The sequence below is a fragment of the Palaemon carinicauda genome, chromosome 14 (assembly GCF_036898095.1).
Source record: "Palaemon carinicauda isolate YSFRI2023 chromosome 14, ASM3689809v2, whole genome shotgun sequence".
NCBI classification, from domain to species: Eukaryota; Metazoa; Arthropoda; class Malacostraca; order Decapoda; family Palaemonidae; genus Palaemon; species Palaemon carinicauda.
This window is the reverse complement of record NC_090738.1, coordinates 24018457-24041279: the sequence shown is the minus strand read 5'-3', so window position 1 is coordinate 24041279 and position 22823 is coordinate 24018457. Positions and strand designations below refer to the sequence as shown.

Below are 22823 nucleotides of genomic sequence, written 5' to 3'. Positions count from 1 at the left end.
AAACTCCTTAAAATTGATACCCAGAATCTCCAAATCAGCCATACTGTATTAATTTCTACTTGCAGGAAACCCAGCATGAGCATGCAAGACCAGAAGAGTATTAACAACACTTTATCTTTAAAAGTCAAAGATTAATCTCACTTTTGGTTTTAAATATTATTTCTATTTCATAGTCTGTTTAACCGGAATACCATTCTAATTTCAATTACTGTAATAAAATCTTATTTACTATTACTTTTAAGAATGCCATATCCAATTACCAAATATCAGTCATGAAGAAAATATAAAATTGGAATCTACCAAGATATGCCTCAAATAAATTCTTGATTTCACCTAAATTATTTGAATTTTAAATGCACTACTAACTGACAGGCAAAGGTTTACCTTTGAGTTTAAACAGATCAAGCACCCCTTATGTCAATCTTTTTTTTTAGTTTACTAAGGTTATTTCAGGTCTGAATGGTCATCAGTATTTACTCGTAAGCTAGGAATAACCCTTGAGAGATAGTCTACTCTAGGTACCTTGGGTTATAATGCTAAAAGTTTATAATCTCACTTATTTTTACCACTAGGTAGTAATTTTGACCTACTCCTTAGAGTCTGAGCCTGGTCACTGACCTGTAATTGAAGTTAGTTACTTGAACTAAACTTATCTGAAATCGCACATGGAATTAGTTTGAAACCACCTGTCATCATGAAAATTGTCAAAATGAAAGTACAAGCTACAGATTGTTTACAACTTTTGAACAAATGACCCTTACACTAACCAAGAGAAAATTAATTAACCCTCTAAAAAAATAAAGAACAAATGCTTGTACTTTGAGCAAATCTAATTATTATATGCTGTATACTATACTGTATATATTGACTCTTGATAGCTTTCTATAAAAATATTAACTCTTGATAGCTAAGGCTGTGCATTCTATATAACAAAAATTTGAAGGTACAATACTATACTGTACTGGCAAATCTAATTTAAATACAATTTTTTCCTCAGTCAGAGTCAGCAGAAAGAAGTTATTCAAAAGTATAAAACATCTGGATACTAACAAACATAACCTTCCATACCATTCAATACATGTCAACTGGATTTGCTAAAAATACTTGACTACCTGGTTTATAGCCAAATACAGACTAATCTATCAACTAACCAGGATGGATGTTTGATATATCAGCACCCTTTTCAGTCGTTCTTGCTTCACTTAATGTGTTTCCACATGAGATATCCAGATCAGTAACTCCAGAATCACTAGCTTCACTCATTCTATTAGTGCGATTTTGAGCCTTACTGCGTACATTCGAAGGTACTCGTTTTTCTGGTAAGCCTGAGGAAAGGATAGATTTTCAGATAAAAACAAGTATCTAATAAATATGCTGCATGTATAACAAAACTGAGGACTTGAAATTTTCCAATTCATACAGCAAACATTACCGCAAAAATGGCAAAATATCAAAACATATATGAACAAATGTGAGACTTTAAAAATATTTACATTACTATATTTGTTAGCTATCTCTGGCTTCATGAAAATTCTAAGTCAGAAATCACCACTAAACTACAGCAGTAACTAGATGGGCCAGAAAAATATAAATTAGGAAAAAGATGAAGATATAAAGTAATTACAGCGCTAGTATACACTTACTTATATCAATATATAATGAAAGAATAATAGTTACAATTAATTTAAAAGGCTATAGAAGTCTACAGAGCTTGACACGTAAGTATGAAAAGTAATTATTACCACTTTTTCTTTTTAATCAATCTCACTTAACTATTTTTCTCTATTGCAAGGGAAAGTCGTACCAAACCATTTAATCAAATGACTTTTTAAAATCAACACAGACCGATTCTTGTGTGTCTTGAAGATTTTACATAAATGAATAAAATAAAGATGAAATATATAAAATTAAAGTCTCCCATGACATAAAAATCTAATTACTAAATTCAAGTGGGTTGTTTTAAAGATGCCTGTACAACCCTGTGTTAAATATGGATATGCATTGCCATCCCAAAATGGCCCAACTTATAATGAAAGAAAAAAAGGTGTCACCCATGATTATGAAATAAAAATTTTATTTCACCTGTAGTGAGATGGAAACCTGTCCTGCCCTCTATTTTATGTTCAGCAACCAAGGAATAGTACAGCAATATGGAGATGAAAAATACAAATACTATTAGCCATCCCAGTACGGTATAGAGTAAGCCTGTGCTTTATGCGAGTTTATACTTCACAATTTCACTTATATGCAGAACAGAGAACCGCAATACCTATCACATAGAAAAAAAAAATCAAATATTCACCATAAAAAACTTGCAGCATGATGAATTCAAATAGCCCGCACTCCTTTGCGCTGGACTTGCTTCGTGCTATTTTCCTCTCTCCCCGCCCAGGTCTCGCTGTACATTGTATATCAATTTACTATAGTAAAAAATTACAGCTATATTTGAAATAAACTGTATTTTGATTAAATTGGTGTTTCACTTAACTGTATCCAATAATAATGCATGTAATATTTGCTTTTTAGTATCATATTTTTAAGTAAAAACATAGCTACTGTATTTATAATCTTCCATTGTTTATGTTTATGCTTTCCAAATCAGCTTATCAAGGGCATGCTAAGGAAGGATATTTCATAATTCCTCAAAGAAACAATTACAGTAATACCTTGCGATACGAGTTTAATGTGTTCCGGGACCCGAGCTCGTATGTCAATTCGCTCATATCTCGGATAAATTTTTCCCATATAAAATAACTAAAAAAAATTAATCCGTTCCCATCATCTGAAAAAACACCTAAAAACAGTGGAAAAACATGTTTTTAATTGTTCTAATTCACAACCTCCTCTCACAAAATAACAAATACCTATGTACTGGTTATGGTCTGCAATAAAATGTGACATTATTATGGAGTTCTTACCTTCGAGACAGACAGTAACGGCTAATGGTGGTGTGTGCGGAAGAGGCGGCATATTAAAAGAAGCCTCTCCATCTCGTCATGAATATCACTGTGCAGCTAGGAAAGGATGGTTAGTCCTTTGGAAGGCTTGGTGCTCTTTATAACATTCTTCTTCTTGAGGATGGTACATACTGTTGATGTACTCCTCTCATATTGGCGAGCCAGCTCAGTCACTCGTACATCACTCTCATGTTTTTCGATTATTTCATCGTTTATCTTGATTGTCATCATGCGCTTTTTCTTTTCACTACCCTTGTTTGCAATCGGTTGCTTTGGACCCATGGCTTATTCACTTAATTCTGTACTGATTAATGCAAAAAACACGTAAAAAATGCAAACACTACAGCCGATGCTCGGAGATAACTTACGCGACGGAGATCGGACGGGAAAGAGCGAGCGATGGTGTCCTCGTGAGCAGCCTCTCACACACTCGGCCACCTAACGGCCACAGAGGGAACCGTCTCGTATCCTTGTATCTCTAATTTGTCTCGTATCTCAGGGCAAAAATTTGCTCGAAACTTTCCTCCTATCTCAAATTTCTCGTATGTCGAGGTATTACTGTATTACTTGATCAATCATTTTCCAATTAGCATACAAATTTCAATAGTTTTCTTTGAAAGACTTCTCTCATATTTTATTAACGGAGTTGAATCACAAGTTAACCCGTTTCAGTCATGTTGTCGATGCATGATAATTGTTTTTAGCTATGTGACACTTGATTATAAAGCTTAGGAAATTATTTATAATACTGTATGTTATAAAACTACATTCTCAGTTTTCAGACACTTTGTAATGTTATCCTCTAAATTCGGCATTTCCATTTAATAATTACGCTATTTGCACATTCATAGGTTCCCACTAAATTTCGCTATTGTTTCCTCCAGTTTTGAACACAGCTTTCCCCGATTCTAAACATATTAACGGCTATAAATATTGTTTGTTTTCTTGACTTCATTTACAGCTTGTTAGTTTATATTTGGCAGAATATTTTCTTGAGGATCTTTTCTCCATAGTGAATAAGGGTATAATCTAAAAATGTCCGTCTTATGATACCTTGTTTACTATCGTACGATGATTGAAATACTGTACAAGCAAAACAGCTGATATCTGCTTTGGTTGTCCATAACAAAACAGCTGTTTTTTGTTCAGTTGTTATTGTGGCTGTATGCACATACACAATGATTATAACGTTACTAACAATACTGTACTTTTACATTATCTTTAAATTTTCAAAACCACTGAAGTAAAAGATGAGATAAATATTATACAGAAACCGGGTTACTGTAGATGTTGGACAGGACTGCACAAGATGTATCGGGAATTGCGCTATGCTTCAAGTCGGTGCGTAAGAACTCTGTACGCAAATGGTTAGTGGTCGTCATATAAAATATGTACACTTAATCAATCTTGAATTGTATAATTATTGTACTGAACAATATCACATTACAGTGTGTTTTTTGGGCTCAAGCCATGTCGTCCAGATGGAAGGTTCCTATAGGTAGCTTTCTAAGGGATATTTGGCTACAGTGATATTCCCAGAGAATTAACCTTTAGGTCTCCAGAATTCTAACTCCTGGTGCGAATATCCTTAAAATTTCTCTTAAGGATATCGCATAACATCAGGGGGCGTATATTTTGATACGACACATAGCAGTCTTCACCCCGAATAGCGTTTTCGTTTCGAGGGGGAACAGTGGCAAAAATAGAAGGGGAGCCGTTATCAAGGTTACCCTTCCTCCCGTACTACTATTGAGTATCTAGATGGCGCTCATTCCTATTTTTGTAGCGATTTTGCACGGTGGTGTTCCCTGTTGATCTAACGTTTTTGACCACTTTTGAGAGGATTTATTATGCAATTTCCAGCTACTTTTACCACTCGAAAGTTGAGTATTTATTCTTTACAGTGTATGATTTTTAGCTCCTGCTTCACAGTGAAATTAGAGTAATTTATTGTGTTAAGGAGCTAGGCCTGTCACCGGAGGCGCCATGGGCGCTGTCATTCATTCTGCATGTGTTATTTAGTTAGCAGAACGACTTTCCCGGTTGTAATACCATTAATAAATTATGAAAGCTATTTAGGCACAATTATACTAGTAAAGATATATATTTTATGCATAATTTCCTCTTCCTTTTGTCGATCGTATACGTTAGAGTTTTGGCGATTTAGGTAACCGAGATCTCGTCTCGCGCTAGGCTACCTAGCCTAGGGGCTGTAGTATACTTTCAGACATTATCCCCGTTTACCCTCGTGTATCCTTTTATTGATTCAACGGGAGATAGTACATCTCCTAGAATTATATAACTCGATACAGTACTTGTCTCCTGTGGATATTTAAGGGTAATCCCTCCTTCTCTCTGAGTGCCGCCGCAGGCGGCAACCCTATCTGGTCTTGCCATAGAGTAGTTCACTCCGGCTTGACTAGGCTAGGGTTTTCTGTCTCCCACCTTTGCCGGCGAGATCCAGGCTTTGGTTTTCGACAGAACCTCAGAGTATTCAGTCTTCCTGCCGGTGGCAGAGCAGCAGGGTGAGTAGTCACTTCCCTGCCGGCTTACTGCTGCCGGCATAGGAGGCTAAGCCTCCCTAGGCTGCACCTGAAGTGGTAGTATGATGCCACCACCTTCTCCACTGCGGTCTAAGAATTGCCAACCTCCTTAGGAATACACTGTCGCCATCATCACCAGGCCACACAGGCAAGGGAATACAGTGAACCCTCGCTACTTCGCGGTTCGACCATCGCGGATTCACCACTTCGCGGATTTTTTTCATAACCCATGTATATACATATATCGCGGATTTTCCAGAAATATCGAAAATACCGCGATGTGACCGATGGTGCGAGATTGGAGAAAGTAAGGAAAATTGAATCGTGATTGATTTTCAATATAAATGAAACTTTGAGGAGCAACAAAGATATCATTTGTTAGAGATATAGAGAGAGGTAAGGAATGGGAGGTAGTGAAAAGTAGCCCACAGAGAGAGAGAGAGAGAGAGAGAGAGAGAGAGAGAGAGAGAGAGATAGAGGGGGGTTTAAATGTAATAAACAAAAAAATTTGATAGGTTATAACACATTGGTGCTTATGTAATATCAACTGTATACTGTAGATGGTTTGAATAAGTTAAGAAATGGTATAAATGATACTTTGTTAGTGTATTCGTACACACTCAAGAGCGGCAGCTAGATGACAGCTGATCTAATCACAGCCAAAAGTAAAAAAAAAAAGAAGTCAACAATACTCAATTTTTAAAACAAACCCGAAATTTAAAAACAAAAGTACACGCTTTCTTAATGTGCAATTAACTATTTAAAGAGTGGCAATTTTCTAGAATAAAATTATATTTCCCAAAAAATAGTGGTTTGCTGATGAAATCGGATGCCGTATTTTTAGCTATGATTGAAATGGATGTAGACTGGTCTAATTATTTCGTTTCGTATTTAATTGACACTAAGAAAACTAATTTTAGTTTCTTCATCTAAATGTAAGTATTGTATAACACGAAGAGAGAGAGAGAGAGAGAGAGAGAGAGAGAGAGAGAGAGAGAGAGAGAGAGAGAGAGAGAGAGAGAGAGAGAGAGAGAGAGAGAGAGAGAGAGAGAGAGAGAGAGAGAATCAGCTGTTGTACTCAAATGGCGTGTTTTTGTTTTGTGAGAATTTCATCGCCACGACTTTAACAACAACATACTGTACTGAACTTTACAGTATTATACAGTCTACTGTAATATGATAAAGTAAAATATTTGTAATCTATTTTATATGAAATGGGGCTATTTTTTTTGTTTAAAATTTACATTTACGTATGTAAAACAATCTCCTCTCTCTCTCTCTCTCTCTCTCCTCCTCTCTCTCTCTCTCTCTCTCTCTCTCTCTCTCTCTCTCTCTCTCTCTCTCGTAGATTGTTTTCCTGCTTTGCTACGTATGTATGATTTTATATAGATACGGTAAATAATATTTGTAATAACATATTTTATTAAAGCTTTTACTGTAATATCATTATTTATCACTTTCATCATGCGCGTTAAATTCCTTAGTTTGTTTACTGAGCGTACTTTATGACGCCGTCGTTTCAGGCGGCGTCATAAAGAAAAACATTTCATTTGGAAGTCCTAAGAAAAATTAAGTAAAACATTAGTAATAACCAAATCAACATACTGTACTGAATAATCAATATAATCGATGCAGAAACTAACCTATACACAGATGTGTAAATGCGTTTGTTTCTTCATTATAATCAGAGATAAACGTAAACAAAACATTGGTTGCCATTTTTTATCGTGCTTTTTGGCGTGTTTAGGAAACGCATGATATAAAGTCGCCCTTAATATTTGTGCCTGTTTTAGTTTAGGGTACGTTAGTACATGCATTAAGTGTTCTGTACATTAAAGGGTAGTTTGTTAACAGTACTACGTACAAGGGAAGGTTTTAAAAGTCTGAATATACATGTTAAATAAATAGGTAAATATGGTGTCACTACTTCGCGGATTTTCACCCATCGCGGCCGGGTCTGGAACCTATCTACCGCGATAAACGAGGGTTCACTGTAACACCAAACAAATATTATAACAGGAACAAGAATATGGATACAAGCATGTCTGCAGAGAAAACTGTCACGCAGCTGCAATTACAGTATCAGGAAACCACTGTGAATCCATCTTCCCTTCAAAATATCTCTCACCGATAATGATCAGCAGACACAATAAGTAGGCCCCCGCCATACGACATTAATCCGTTCCGGAGTTGGTATCCTATGGTGAAAATGTCGTATGGCGGGCAATAGAATAGTTAATGCGTGAAAAACCCCAGGTAAAAACATCGAAAACTAGAATGTAACAAAATACAATACAGTAGTATAGTAAGCACTGTACTACAGTATACTTATATATAATATAAATGTTCAGTACTGTACAGTATATAATTAAATAACATTATAAATGAAAATTATATAGCCTACTGTACAGTACTGTAAAGGAAAAACTAAATCTTATTTACCTTTGGAGTGACGTGACTTGAGCTGGTAGTGGGTGGAGGCAGAGGGGGGAGTAGACGGTAGATATAAAAACGTATCAATGCTAATTATGTTATGTACACTTAATAATAAATTTATTCTTACTAATAAACACTTAAAATTAAAAATGCTTTTTTTATTATTTTTGTCTTTTGAAATTTTTTTTATGATTTTTTTTTTTTAGAACTTAAAAAATTACTCTTTTTTTAGCTTTTTTGATAGAATCACTATTATCGTCTTTGCTTTCTGAAATTTCTCTTTTAGAGAAATATCTATCCAAAGAAGCCTGTATCTGACGATTCCTCAACATATTCCTAAAATGACTCATACACTTATCATTAACACTGCATAAGACGACTTGTGTGAAGTTTTTCTCGGTGTTTCTTTTCAATGAAACTCGTAAGGTTTTCAAACCAAACGATGGCTTCCCTTATTTCTGAGGATGTTGTTTCTTCAGTCTCCCCCCGTTCTCGCCTCCACTAGAGCTGTGCTCTTCTTGAATGATCGTCAACTGCATTGCCTCTAACTCTTTTAAGTCTTCAGTCGTAAGCTCCTCCCTGTGCTCCTCGATAAGGTTATGGACGTCAGCCTCATCGACAACAAGCCCCATGGACCTCCCGACTGAAATTATTTCCTCAACATCACCCTCAGGGGCAAGATTATCAACGGCCTCGTCTTCGGTTGAGGGATCGAAACCTTCAAAGTCTCGTTCTGCTACAACAGCTGGCCACAGTTTCTTCCATGAGGAGTTCAAGGTGCACCGTGAAATCTCATTCCAAGCTGTGTCGATCATCTTCAGGCATTGAACGATGTCAAAATGCCCCCTCCAAAATTCACGGAGGGTGAGTTGAGTGCTTTCAGTCACTTCGAAGTATCTTCTGAACAGATGCTTCGTGTAAAGCTTCTTAAAGTTGGCAATCACTTGCTGGTCCATAGGCTGGAGGAGAGGGGTGGTGTTTGGTGGCAGATAGAGAACCTTAATTAAGGAGAAGTCAGGATGAATGATGTCCTCGAGGCCAGGAGGGTGAGCAGGGGCATTGTCCAGCACCAGGAGACATTTCAGAGGAAGATCGTTCTCTTCTAAATAGTTCTTGACAGGAGGACCGAAGCAGTCGTTTATCCACTCGATAAATATGGTCCTCATGGCCCAGGGTTTAGCATTAGACTTCCAAAATACTGAGAGCCTCTCCTTCGTGATATTTTGTGCCTTGAAGACACGAGGATTTTCTGAGTGGTATACCAGTAGGGGCTTAATTTTTAAGTCCCCACTGGCATTTGCACAAAATGCGAGCTTTAGTCTGTCCTTCATTGGTTACCAGGAAGTTTCCTTTCTTCAGCTGTGATATATGTACGGCGGGGCATTTTCTTCCAGAAATGTTATTTTCATTAGTAAAATAAATTTTTGAATATACTTACCCGGTGATCATATAGCTGTCAGCTCTGCTGCCCGACAGAAAAACCTAAGGACGAAATACGCCAGCGATCGCTATACAGGTGGGGGTGTACATCAACAGCGCCATCTGTCGAGCAGGTACTCAAGTACTCCATGTCAACACAGAACCAATTTTCTCCTCGGCCCACTGGGTCTCTATTGGGGAGGAAGGGTGGGTCCTTTAATTTATGATCACCGGGTAAGTATATTCAAAAATTTATTTTACTAATGAAAATAACATTTTTCAATATTAAACTTACCCGGTGATCATATAGCTGATTCACACCCAGGGGGGTGGGTAGAGACCAGCATATATGTTAACATTAAGAGCTAAGTATTTCGTATTTCATTTTAGCAGTTATTCAAAATAACAAACATAAAATTAGTAAGTACCTGGTAAGGAAGTCGACTTGAACAATTACTCTGCCTTTTTTAAGTACGTCTTCCTTACTGAGCCTCGCGATCCTCATAGGATGCTGAGCGACTCCTAGGAGCTGAAGTATGAAGGGTTGCAACCCATACTAAAGGACCTCATCAAAACCTCTAATCTAGGCGCTTCTCAAGAAAGAATTTGACCACCCGCCAAATCAACCAGGATGCGAAAGGCTTCTTAGCCTTCCGGACAACCCAAAAACAACAATAAAAAGCATTTCAAGAGAATGATTAAAAAGGTTATGGGATTAGGGGAATGTAGTGGTTGAGCCCTCACCCACTACTGCACTCGCTTCTACGAATGGTCCCAGGGTGTAGCAGTTCTCGTAAAGAGACTGGACATCTTTAAGGTAAAATGATGCGAACACTGACTTGCTTCTCCAATAGGTTGCATCCATTACACTCTGCAGAGATCTGTTTTGTTTGAAGGCCACTGAAGTTGCGACAGCTCTAACTTCATGTGTCCTTACCTTCAGCAAAGCATGGTCCTCCTCATTCAGATGGGAATGAGCTTCTCGAATCAAAAGTCTGATATAATAAGAAACTGCATTCTTCGACATTGGTAAAGAAGGTTTCTTAATGGCGCACCATAAAGCTTCTGATTGTCCACGTAATGGCTTAGTACGTCTCAAATAGTACTTAAGAGCTCTTACCGGGCATAGTACTCTTTCTTGTTCACTTCCAACCAAATTAGCAAGGCTTGGAATGTCGAACGATTTGGGCCAAGGACGAGAAGGAAGTTCGTTTTTGGCTAAAAAACCAAGCTGTAAGGAACATGTAGCCGTTTCAGATGTAAATCCAATGTTCCTGCTGAAGGCGTGTATCTCACTGACTCTTTTAGCTGTTGCTAAGCAGACGAGGAAAAGAGTTTTCAAAGTGAGATCTTTAAAAGAGGCTGATTGAAGTGGTTCAAACCTTGCTGACATAAGGAATCTTAGTACCACGTCTAAAATCCAACCTGGTGTGGCCAACCGACGCTCCTTCGAGGTCTCAAAAGACTTAAGGAGGTCCTGTAGATCTTTGTTGTTGGAAAGATCTAAGCCTCTGTGACGGAAGACTGCTGCCAACATGCTTCTGTAACCCTTGATCGTGGGAGCTGAAAGGGATCTTTCCTTCCTTAGGTATAAAAGGAAGTCAGCTATCTGAGTTACAGAGGTACTGGTTGAGGATACTGATTTAGACTTGCACCAGCTTCGGAAGACTTCCCACTTCGACTGGTAGACTTTGAGAGTGGATGTCCTCCTAGCTCTAGCAATCGCTCTGGCTGCCTCCTTCGAAAAGCCTCTAGCTCTCGAGAGTCTTTCGATAGTCTGAAGGCAGTCAGACGAAGAGCGTGGAGGCTTGGGTGTACCTTCTTTACATGCGGCTGACGCAGAAGGTCCACTCTTAGAGGAAGTGTTCTGGGAACGTCTACTAGCCATTGCAGTACCTCGGTGAACCATTCTCTCGCGGGCCAGAGGGGAGCAACCAACGTCAACCTTGTCCCTTCGTGAGAGGCGAACTTCTGCAGTACTCTGTTGACAATCTTGAACGGGGGGAACGCATAAAGGTCTAGATGGGACCAATCCAGAAGAAAGGCATCTATGTGAACTGCTGCTGGGTCCGGAATCGGTGTACAATAAATTGGGAGCCTCTTGGTCATCGAGGTTGCGAACAGATCTATGGTGGGCTGGCCCCACAAGGCCCATAGTCTGTTGCATACATTCTTGTGAAGGGTCCACTCTGTTGGGATGATTTGACCCTTCCGGCTGAGGCGGTCTGCCATGACATTCATGTCGCCTTGAATGAACCTCGTTACTAGGGATATGTTTCGATCTCTTGACCAGGTGAGGAGGTCCCTTGCGATCTCGAACAACGTCATCGAATGAGTCCCTCCTTGCTTGGAGATGTACGCCAAGGCTGTGGTGTTGTCGGAGTTCACCTCCACCACCTTGCCTAGAAGGAGGGACTTGAAGCTTCTCAAGGCCAGATGAACTGCCAGTAGCTCCTTGCAGTTGATGTGCAACTCGCTTTGATCCGCATTCCACGTGCCCGAGCATTCCCGACCGTCCAATGTCGCACCCCAGCCCGTGTCCGATGCGTCCGAGAAGAGGTGGTGGTCGGGAGTCTGAACAGCCAGTGGCAGACCCTCCCTGAGGAGAATGTTGTTCTTCCACCAAGTCAGTGACGACTTCATCTTCTCGGAAATAGGAACCGAGACCGCTTCTAGCGTCTTGTCCTTTCTCCAGTGAGCAGCTAAGTGAAATTGAAGGGGGCGGAGGTGGAGTCTCCCTAACGCGATGAACTGGTCCAGTGATGAAAGCGTCCCTATCAGACTCATCCACTGTCTGACTGAACATCGGTCCTTCTTCAGCATGGACTGGATGCATTCTTGGGCTTGACTGATTCTGGGGGCCGACGGAAAAGCCCGAAAAGCTTGACTCTGAATCTCCATTCCTAGGTATACTATAGTTTGGGATGGGACGAGTTGGGACTTTTCTATATTGACCAGGAGACCCAATTCCTTGGTCAGATCCAGAGTCCACTGTAGATTCTCCAGACAGCGACGACTTGACGCAGCTCTTAAAAGCCAGTCGTCCAAATAGAGGGAGGCTCTGATGTTTGCTAAATGCAGGAATTTGGCAATATTCCTCATCCGTTTGGTAAAAACTAGCGGTGCCGTGCTTAGGCCAAAGCACAGGGCTTGGAACTGGTATACAACCTTCCCGAAAACGAACCTTAGAAAAGGTTGGGAATCTGGGTGGATGGGGACGTGAAAGTAAGCGTCCTTTAGGTCTAACGAGACCATCCAGTCTTCCTTCCTGACCGATGCTAGAACCGACTTTGTCGTCTCCATGGTGAACGTCTGCTTTGTGACAAAGACATTCAGAGCACTGACGTCTAGCACCGGTCTCCACCCTCCTGTCTTCTTCGGCACTAAGAAGAGGCGGTTGTAGAAGCCCGGGGATTGATGGTCCCGGACTATGACTACCGCTCCCTTTTGTAGTAAGAGAGACACCTCTTGCTGTAAAGCTAGTCTCTTGTCCTCCTCTCTGTACCTGGGAGAGAGGTCGATGGGAGTTGTTGCTAGAGGGGGCTTGCGCAAGAATGGAATCTTGTACCCCTCCCTGAGTAACTTCACAGACTGTGCGTCTGCGCCCCTGTTCTCCCAGGCCTGCCAGTAGTTCTTGAGCCTGGCTCCCACTGCTGTCTGAAGAAGGTGGCAGTCAGACTCTGCCTCTAGAGGACTTGGAACCCTTCTTCTTGCTCCCACGTTGACTTCCGGCACGAGCACCTCCTCTGCTGGAGGCTCTGCCACGAAAGGGCGGAATGAACCTTGACGCTGGAGTGTCCATCCTGGGTCTAGGCACGGAGGGCAAAGGGGTGGCTTTGCGTGCGGATGACGCAACCAGGTCATGGGTGTCTTTCTGGATCAAGGAGGCAGCAATCTCCTTGATCAACTCTTCAGGGAAGAGACACTTCGAGAGCGGAGCAAACATAAGCTCCGACTTCTGACATGGGGTGACTCCAGCTGACAAGAAGGAGCAAAGGTGATCCCGCTTCTTGAGGACCCCGGACACGAAAGAAGCCGCAAGCTCACTAGAACCATCCCGTATGGCTTTGTCCATGCAGGACATAATGAGCATGGAAGTTTCCTTATCAGAAGGAGAGGTCTTCCTGCTCAACGCTCCCAAACACCAGTCCAAGAAGTTAAAGACTTCGAATACACGGAAAACTCCCTTCATAAGATGGTCCATATCCGAGGGAGTCCAGCAAATCTTGGAGCGTCTCATAGCCAGCCTGCGGGGAGAGTCTACCAGACTTGAGAAGTCGCCCTGGGCAGAGGCAGGAACTCCCAAGCCGAGAACTTCTCCCGTGGCATACCAGACGCTAGATCTGGAAGCAAGCTTGACCGGGGGAAACATGAAGGATGTCTTCCCAAGTTGCTTCTTGGACTGCAACCACTCTCCCAGTACCCTTAAAGCTCTCTTGGACGAGCGAGCGAGTACGAGCTTCGTAAAGGCAGGTGCTGCTGACTGCATGCCTAAAGCGAACTCAGAGGGAGGCGAGCGTGGTGCTGCAGACACAAACTGATCCGGATATAAATCCTTGAACAGCGCAAGCACTTTCCTAAAGTCTAAGGAGGGAGGCGCGGTCTTGGGTTCGTCGATGTCCGAGGGTTGGTCGTCAAGATGTGCAGCTTCGTCATCATCAGAGGGTGCATCGTCTGAATGTTGAGGAGGAAGAGGCAACGGAGTAGGTAACAGCTGGACGGCTGAGTCCGGCAGCACGGGTGCATGCGTGGCTGCACTGGACCCAACATCATGCCACTGTTGGTCAGTCTGAGAACTGGCAACAACCATAGCTGAGTGGGTGCGCAAAGCGTCTACTCCCGACTGTGGACGGATAGCGGAGACCACCGTGGGTTGCGGAGGCTGACGCACCGCGTCAAAACACAGCAGCTTAACTCCACCCTCCTGTTGTTGTGGTAGCACACGCACGTCAACGGAGGGTTCCGTGCGTCTGTGAACGTCAGCATGCGTCTGGCAGGGTCGACTGCGCATGGGTGGAGGAGCTCTCACAGTTGGAGTGTGGGAGCAGGCAGCCTCAGCGTCTGCTGGGCGCACAACCGTGGTAGGTTGTAGGCTAACGGGTGCAGCGTCAGCCTTCTCCGCACGAAACTCCTGCATAACCGCAGCTAACTGAGTCTGCATAGACTGCAGCAAAGACCACTTAGGGTCTACAACAGCTGGTGCGGCAACAGACGGAGTTACTGCCTGTTGCGGTACCACTTTGCCTCTCTTAGGAGGTGTGCAGTCGTCGGAGGACTGCAGCGAGTCCGAACTGACCCAGTGGCTACACCTGGGCCGTTGGACTTGCTCGGAAGGGACCTTGCGTTTAAGAGGCCGTGAGACCTTGGTCCATCGTTTCTGGCGTGAAACCTCTTCCGCAGACGAAGAATGAACGGGCTCACTCGTCTTCTTGTGGGTGGGACGATCTAGGCAAGATACATCCGAAACCACGGAGGGAACGTCTGTCCGCTGATTAAAGCCTGTCGAACCCTTTGGTCGTACGACATTGCTTCTCCCCTGGGCTTGGGAGCTTGCAAGAGGTCCCGGACTGGGAGGACGACAGGCACGAACAGACGCACCCTCATGCGTAACACTGACACTTTTCACTGCACTAACACTCACTTCACTTCCCACAGCACTCTTACCTTTCAACTCCCTGACGTCAGCCATGAGTTGATTGCGGTCATTCGCCAATGACTCGACTCTCTCACCTAGAGCCTGGATGGCACGCATCATATCTGCCATCGAAGGTTGATGAGAGCTAGCAGGGGGGTCGGGTGCAACCACTACAGGGGAAGGAATAGGTTGAGGGGCATGGGGAGAGGAAAAATCAATTGAGCGAGACGAACTCCTCCTGATCCTATCCTTCTCTAGCCTACGTGCATATTTCAGGAATTCTTGAAACCCGAATTCCGAAAGCCCAACGCATTCCTCACATCGATCTTCCAATTGACAGGCTTTACCCCTACAATTGGAACAAACGGTGTGCGGATCGATAGAGGCCTTCGGAAGACGCCTTGAACAGTCCCTAGCGCTACACTTCCTGTACTTGGGGACTTGAGAAGGGTCAGACATCTTGAATTAGTCAAAGGGGGGAATTCAAAATCTATCCCAGTCGTCAACAAATAATCCAAAATCCAAAAAAGAATGCAAGGAAGTATTGAAGATAACTTCTGCACAGCGATAGCTAATAACCAGAAATGAATACTTCACCAAATAACGTGAAAATCAATCCAGAAAACAACAGCGTATTTAGTAGGTCTTGCCGGTGGCACGACAGAGAGAAAATTGGTTCTGTGTTGACATGGAGTACTTGAGTACCTGCTCGACAGATGGCGCTGTTGATGTACACCCCCACCTGTATAGCGATCGCTGGCGTATTTCGTCCTTAGGTTTTTCTGTCGGGCAGCAGAGCTGACAGCTATATGATCACCGGGTAAGTTTAATATTGAAAAAAGCCGTTTCATCGCAGTTGAAAACTTGCTGAGGAATGTAGCCTTCTCTGGAAATTATGTTCTCAAACTTCTTGAGGAATTCTTCTGCTGCTTTCTTGTCAGAACTGGCCGCCTCTCCATGCCTGACGACTGAGTGAATACCAGTCCTCTTCCTAAACTGATCAAACCACCCATGAGAAGCCTTAAACTCTTGGGGGGCTTGCTGCGACGTTCCTTCGCCTCCGCCGTCTCTCTGGGCTTCCACGATATCGGCAAAGATGGCGCTCGCCTTGTGCGAAAGTACCAATTGCGTGAGTGTATCACCAGCGATTTCCTTCTCTTTAATCCACAGAAGAAGGAGTCTCTCCATCTCATCGTTGATTGAGGTCTTTCCACTGCCAAGGACAGTCATGCCTTTAGAAAACTTACTTGCTCTAATGGCTTCCTTATTCTTAATACTGTAATTGTACCAATCGTAGATTGGTTACAGCCGTACGTATTAGCGAGGGTAACGATGCGCATGCCTTCTTCATATTTCTTTATGATCTCCAGCTTCGTTTCCATAGTTATCATCTCCTTACTTCTGCCTTTAACATCACTAGCAATCTTGGGACCCATGGCTAACGAATTAAAGTTATAATTAAGCACTAAAATGCACAAAAAATAACAATATCGCAAGCACTCACATGAGATCAAGTCTTTACGAAACGCACACAAGATTCTGAACTGAGCGTGCGTATGACAAAGAGGCAGCATCTCTCTCAAGCATTGTGGGAGGATTTTCGGCCAATAGCATATCGGCATCTTAGTGACGCCGACCAATAGCAGACCAGCTTCTTAGTGACATATGCAGTGACGTATGAGCGTGGTGGTAACCTACTGACTCGCACAGTCGTACGAGTAGAAACCGCCAAATTTGAGTTTCGGAATTCGATGCCGTAAGGTGGGGAAAATGCCGTAACGAGGGGACGAAAAACAAATTGTATTCCACACCGTAACGTGAAAAAAACGTAAGCTGGGGACGCCGTATGCCGGGGGTCTACTGTATCTAAAAGAAAAAGAAAAAAATTCAATTAGAAAAATGAGGGCACCAGAAGTACGTCTTTACCATTTCTCGGCTGAAAACGAAGTGAGAGCTCAGTGGACTGTAGGGTGGGAGAAGCTTCCCCGGTCCCAAGCAGCAATGGCCATATCCAGCTTTAACTGGATGGCTACCGCTATTAAAGGATAAGTGTTTGTATTTGTGTAGAAGCAAAAACACATAAAAAATTATATAAATGTTCTTAAAATCCAACTCACTAAAAAATATTCATACTTAATGAAATAAGACTTACCAGATTCTCCTAGATGGATCTGTGAGGCCTCAGTCATATTTTGTCCCTTTTCAACTCTGGGATCTCTGTTTTTTCTTTCTTTATTTCCAATATTTCCCTTGGTAGGCTGATTCTTTAAATCATTTTTTAAGACTTCATTTTTCTCTGTTTTCTTATTCTTTGGGAGCAAGGGCTCATTCCCTCGACTTGTCTCCTTTCCTTCCGTTAGTATTGATTTCCTCTGATCCCTTGTAAAAGAACGCTTACTTGTATTACCTATATTTGTTACAGTTTCAACTTGCTTTGAGCTTCTTCTTCCCTTGGTTGATTTCAATTCCTCATCATAATTTCCTTTCTGAGAGGCCTTTGGCTTATCAACATCCTTTAGAACAATACTAAATTCTTTTGTCTTTGCCTGAAGAGTAGAGTCTCCTTGTTTTCTTGAACGGTTTCCTAATACGGATATATTATATGAAATATCATGAGACACTGAGTAATCAGGTCTTTCAAAGTTCCAGAACTCAACTGGTGGGCATTTAGGACGACCAGATCTCCTCATGGTTCCTTCTTGGTGTCCTGAAAAAAAAAAAAAAATTTTTACAATTTCATAAAAAATGTAGCAGACATAAGACTAACATTATATTAACTTCCATGCAGCTTAAGAATCATATTTCCCAGGTTCCATCATAGCACTAAAGTTTCAAGATAGAGTGGTTAGTAATCCCAAAATAAAAACTAGTGCAATACATTAACTGGTTCAAATACCAATAATGGCATCTTACATGCACTGTACTTTATGATAAATCAAAATACCATAGAGTACTGTAATGCAAAAACTGCAAATTAATGGTGTTAGACATGAGTCCAGGTTAAGGATCAGAATAAATTTCTAAGGTAATTTGTATTTCTCCTAACTAAACAAACCCGAGTCCTTTAATAGGAGTAAGATTTCAGTGTAGTTGGAACTTGGTTGTTAAAATTCATAACGAGGTGTCGGTAGTTACTGTACTGGTGAGTGGCGGAGAAGTCACTTTGACCTTCACTTAGGGCTTGTTGGGAGTGCACCTCCTCCTTTTGAAACTTTTGTAAACAGCACCATCTTTGGAGTATACTCCAGAGGAAACCTCTTGAGGTTCTCGTCTTCTTGCCACCAAGCCAGACCGTACCGTACCTGTTGCTCCACTGAAACCAGATGGTGAGGGGATTGCTTGATACTGACCAGTGTCTCTTCAGACATCACAGAAGGGATTGCTGATGGAGAAGCCAGTGAGGAACAACCTTCTCCAAAGACGACAGTTGTCCGACCAGTTGGTTTCACTATCGAGACTGTAGTTTAGTGCCAGCTACACTGTTCACACACACACCCGTGTTGTCTCGTCACTTTTGATTGCTGGCAGGACTTGCATGGGGGTAGGTGATGGCAGGACAATTTGTATAAAGAGCTACAGATTTGTATCGTTGGGAAAAATAAAAATTCTTTTTAAAATTTGTCATTTGTTCCATCACTAAATACAAACGCTTTAGCTCTTTATTAGGGAAAACTAACCCTTAGATGGGTGGAAGTCCTTACCAACTGTCTGGTCATTGCCCCGGGCCATTTCCTCGTGCTATGCAGTTTTTAGGCGTGGCCCTAACACCTCGCTAGGCTGGAATTGCAAGCTTTAGCGGCCTGAGCAATCATGTATTTTCATTATAAAATAAATTTTTGAACATACTTACCTGGTAGTTATGTATATACAGTAGCTTATGTCCCTGACGTCACGACAAAAATTAAAAAAAACTTTTACCAATCGCCGATTGGATAGCCAGGTGTACCACTGTGCGCCCCTAGCGAGGTATCTAGAAACCATCCCATGGATATCCATATTTTCCATGCCTCTAGTCTCTAGAGGGGAGGAGAGGGGGATATTTAATTATACATAATTACCAAGTATGTTCAAAAATTTATTTTATAATGAAAATAAAATTTTTAAAGACAAAACATACCTGGTAGTTATGTATATAGCTGATTAACACCTTAACTAACCTGGTAGTTATGTATATAGATAATTAACACCTTTGGTGGAGGGTAAGAGACAGCCGATATAGATGGAATCTTACTTAAGCATTAATAAACAAACATGACAAATTCGGAGATAATTTGTATTTTTCCTAACCATACAAACCTTAGCTATTTACATTGGGTATTACTTTCGGCGTAGCTGTAATGACGAGCCATTAGATTTTTAACAAGGGTTAACTACCCCCTCGCTAGTTAGTGAGGGGCTAGGGGAGGGATAGCTCCCTCACACTACGGTGAACTGATTCACTTCACGGGGGGCAGGGCTGGCGGGCAAGTATGTGTAAATAGCTAAGGTTTGTATGGTCAGGAAAAATGTTATTTTGATAATAAAATAAATTTTTGAATATACTTACCCGGTGATTATATAGCTGCAACTCTGTTGCCCGACAGACAACTCTACGGTAAAAACTCGCCAGCGATCGCTACACAGGTTGCGGGTGTGCCCAACAGCGCCATCTGTCGTCCAGATACCCAGTACTCAATGTAAACAAAGACTCAATTTTCTCCTCGTCCCACTGCGTCTCTATTGGGGAGGAAGGGAGGGTCCTTTAATTTATAATCACCGGGTAAGTATATTCAAAAATTTATTTTATTATCAAAATAACATTTTTCAATATTTAACTTAGCCGTGATTATATAGCTGATTCACACCCAGGGGGGTGGGAAGAGACCAGCAATATATGTTTACACTTTTATGAGCTAAGAGTTTTTATTTCATTTTAGAAGTTATCAAAATAACAAAAACAAAATAAATAGGTACCTGGTAAGGAAGTCGACTTGAACAATTACTCTGCCTTTTAAGTACGTCTTCCTTACGGAGCCTCGCGATCCTCTTAGGATGCTGATCGACCCCTAGGATCTGAAGTATCAAGGGTTGCAACCCATACAACAGGACCTCATCAAAACCCCTAATCTAGGCGCTCTCAAGAAATGACTTTGACCACCCGCCAAATCAACCAGGATGCGAAAGGCTTCTTAGCCTTCCGGACAACCCAAAAAACAACAATAAAAACATTTCAAGAGAAAGATTAAAAGGGTATGGAATTAGGGAATTGTAGTGGTTGAGCCCTCACCCACTACTGCACTCGCTGCTACGAATGGTCCCAGTGTGTAGCAGTTCTTGTAAAGAGACTGGACATCTTTCAAGTAAAATGACGCGAACACTGACTTGTTTCTCCAATAGGTTGCGTCCATTATACTTTGCAGAGATATATTTTGCTTAAAGGCCACGGAAGTTGTTACAGCTCTAACTTCGTGCGTCTTCACCTTAAGCAAAGTTCGGTCTTCCTCACTCAGATGTGAATGAGCTTCTCGTATTAACAATCTGATAAAGTCTGACCAAGCATTCTTTGACAAAGGCAAGGATGGTTTCTTAACTGAACACCATAAAGCTTCAGATTGGCCTTGTAAAGGTTTAGTACGCTTTAAATAGAACTTAAGAGCTCTAACAGGGCATAAGACTCTTTCTAGTTCATTGCCTACGATCTCCGATAAGCTGGGGATATCGAAAGATTTAGGCCAAGGCCGAGAAGGCAGCTCATTTTTGGCTAGAAAACCAAGTTGTAGCGAACAAGTGGCTTTTTCTGACGAAAATCCTATGTTCTTGCTGAAGGCATGAATCTCACTGACTCTTTTAGCCGAGGCTAAGCATACCAGGAAAAGAGTCTTAAGAGTGAGATCTTTCAGGGAGGCTGATTGTAACGGCTCCAACCTGTCTGACATGAAGAATCTTAGTACCACGTCTAAATTCCATCCAGGGGTAGCCAAACGACGCTCCTTGGTGGTCTCAAAAGACTTAAGGAGGTCTTGCAGATCTTTATGTTTGGAAAGATCTAAGCCTCTATGCCGGAAGACCGATGCCAACATGCTTCTGTAGCCCTTGATAGTGGGAGCTGAAAGGGATCGTCCTTTTCTCAGGTATAAGAGAAAAACAGCTATTTGAGCTACAGAGGTACTGGTCGAGGATACAGAAACTGACTTGCACCAGTCTCGGAAGACTTCCCACTTCGATTGGTAGACTCTAATGGAAGAAGCTCTCCTTGCTCTAGCAATCGCACTGGCTGCTTCCTTCGAAAAGCCTCTAGCTCTCGAGAGTCTTTCGATAGTCTGAAGGCAGTCAGACGAAGAGCGTGGAGGCTTTGGAGTACCTTCTTTAGGTGTGGCTGACGTAGAAGGTCTACCCTTAGAGGAAGACTACTGGGAACGTCTACTAACCATCGAAGTATCTCGGTGAACCATTCTCTCGCGGGCCAGAGGGAAGCAACTAACGTCAACCTTGTCCCTTCGTGAGAGGCGAACTTCTGCAGTACCTTGTTGACAATCTTGAACGGTGGGAATGCGTAGAGATCCAGATGTGACCAATCTAGGAGGAAAGCATCTATATGTATTGCTGCTGGGTCCGGGACTGGAGAGCAATAGATTGGAAGCCTCTTGGTCAGCGAGGTTGCAAAGAGATCTATGGATGGTTTTACCCCAAGTGGCCCAAAGTCTCTTGCACACATCCTTGTGGAGGGTCCATTCGGTTGGAATTACTTGCCCTTTCCAACTGAGACAATCTGCTATGACGTTCAAGTCGCCTTGGATGAACCTCGTTACTAGGGAGATGTCTTGACCTTTTGACCAGATGAGCAGGTCCCTTGCGATCTCGTACAACGTCAGTGAGTGGGTACCTCCTTGTTTGGAGATGTACGCCAAGGCCGTGGTGATGTCCGAGTTAACTTCCACCACTTTGCCTCGAAGGAGAGACTTGAAGCTTTTCAAGGCCAGATGTACTGCCAACAGCTCCTTGCAGTTGATATGCATGCTCCTCTGACTCGAGTTCCACAGTCCTGAGCATTCCAGACCGTCTAGTGTCGCGCCCCAGCCCACGTCCGAGAAGAGAACGTGGTTGGGAGTCTGAACAGCCAGGGGAAGACCCTCTCTTAGGTTGATATTGTCCTTCCACCAAGTCAGACAAGACTTTATCTTTTCGGAAACCAGGATCGAGACCGCTTCTAGCGTCTTGTCCTTTTTCCAGTGAAAAGCTAGATGGTATTGAAGAGGACGGAGGTGTAGTCTTCCTAGTGACACAAATTGTTCCACGGATGACAGCGTCCCTACCAGACTCATCCACAGCCTGACTGAGCAGCGTTCCTTCTTCAGCATCTTCTGGATGGATAGCAGGGCTTGATCTATTCTGGGGGCTGATCGTCTTGTTGTTCAGCAACGTCCTCATCAGAGGGTTCCTCATCCGAAAACTGATGAGGAAACGGCAACGGAGTGGGCAACGTCTGGCTCGCTGAGTCCGGTCGCACTGGTGGATGCGTGACGGAGCCGGACGCAACATCATGGAACTGCTGCACAGTCTGTGAACTGTCAACAACCATGGGTGCGCGAGGAAGCACAGCGTCAACCCGAGACTGTCTGGGTTGTGCAGTCAACACCCTACTGGGTTGCTGAGGTTGACGCACTGCGTCAAAACAAGTCACCTCTGCTGGTTGTTGAACGTCCTGAACGTCAACAACCACCTCCGAGCGTCGCTTAACGTCAACGTGCGGCTGGCAACCCACACTGGGTCGCATCGGTGGAGGAACCACCTCAACTGGCAGACGTGAGTAGGATACCTCAGCGTCAACAGGGCGCACAACCGACCGGTTGGAAG

At 42.6% G+C, this 22823-nt stretch overlaps 1 protein-coding gene across 2 annotated transcripts in view; it reads right to left on the bottom strand.

Annotated features, from left to right (window-relative positions):
- LOC137653485 (uncharacterized) overlaps positions 1 to 22823 on the bottom strand; it is a 191270-nt gene that overhangs the window by 152069 nt on the left and 16378 nt on the right. The window contains exons 2-3 of one of the 2 annotated variants that reach the window (XM_068386929.1): positions 17143 to 17697; positions 1152 to 1325 (exon numbers count right to left, since the gene is read on the bottom strand). In XM_068386929.1, the coding sequence (XP_068243030.1) occupies positions 1152 to 1325; positions 17143 to 17680 (712 nt within the window). In that variant the 5' untranslated portion in view covers positions 17681 to 17697. The remainder of the gene's footprint in view (positions 1 to 1151; positions 1326 to 17142; positions 17698 to 22823) is intronic. The other variant, XM_068386930.1, reaches the window with a different exon arrangement.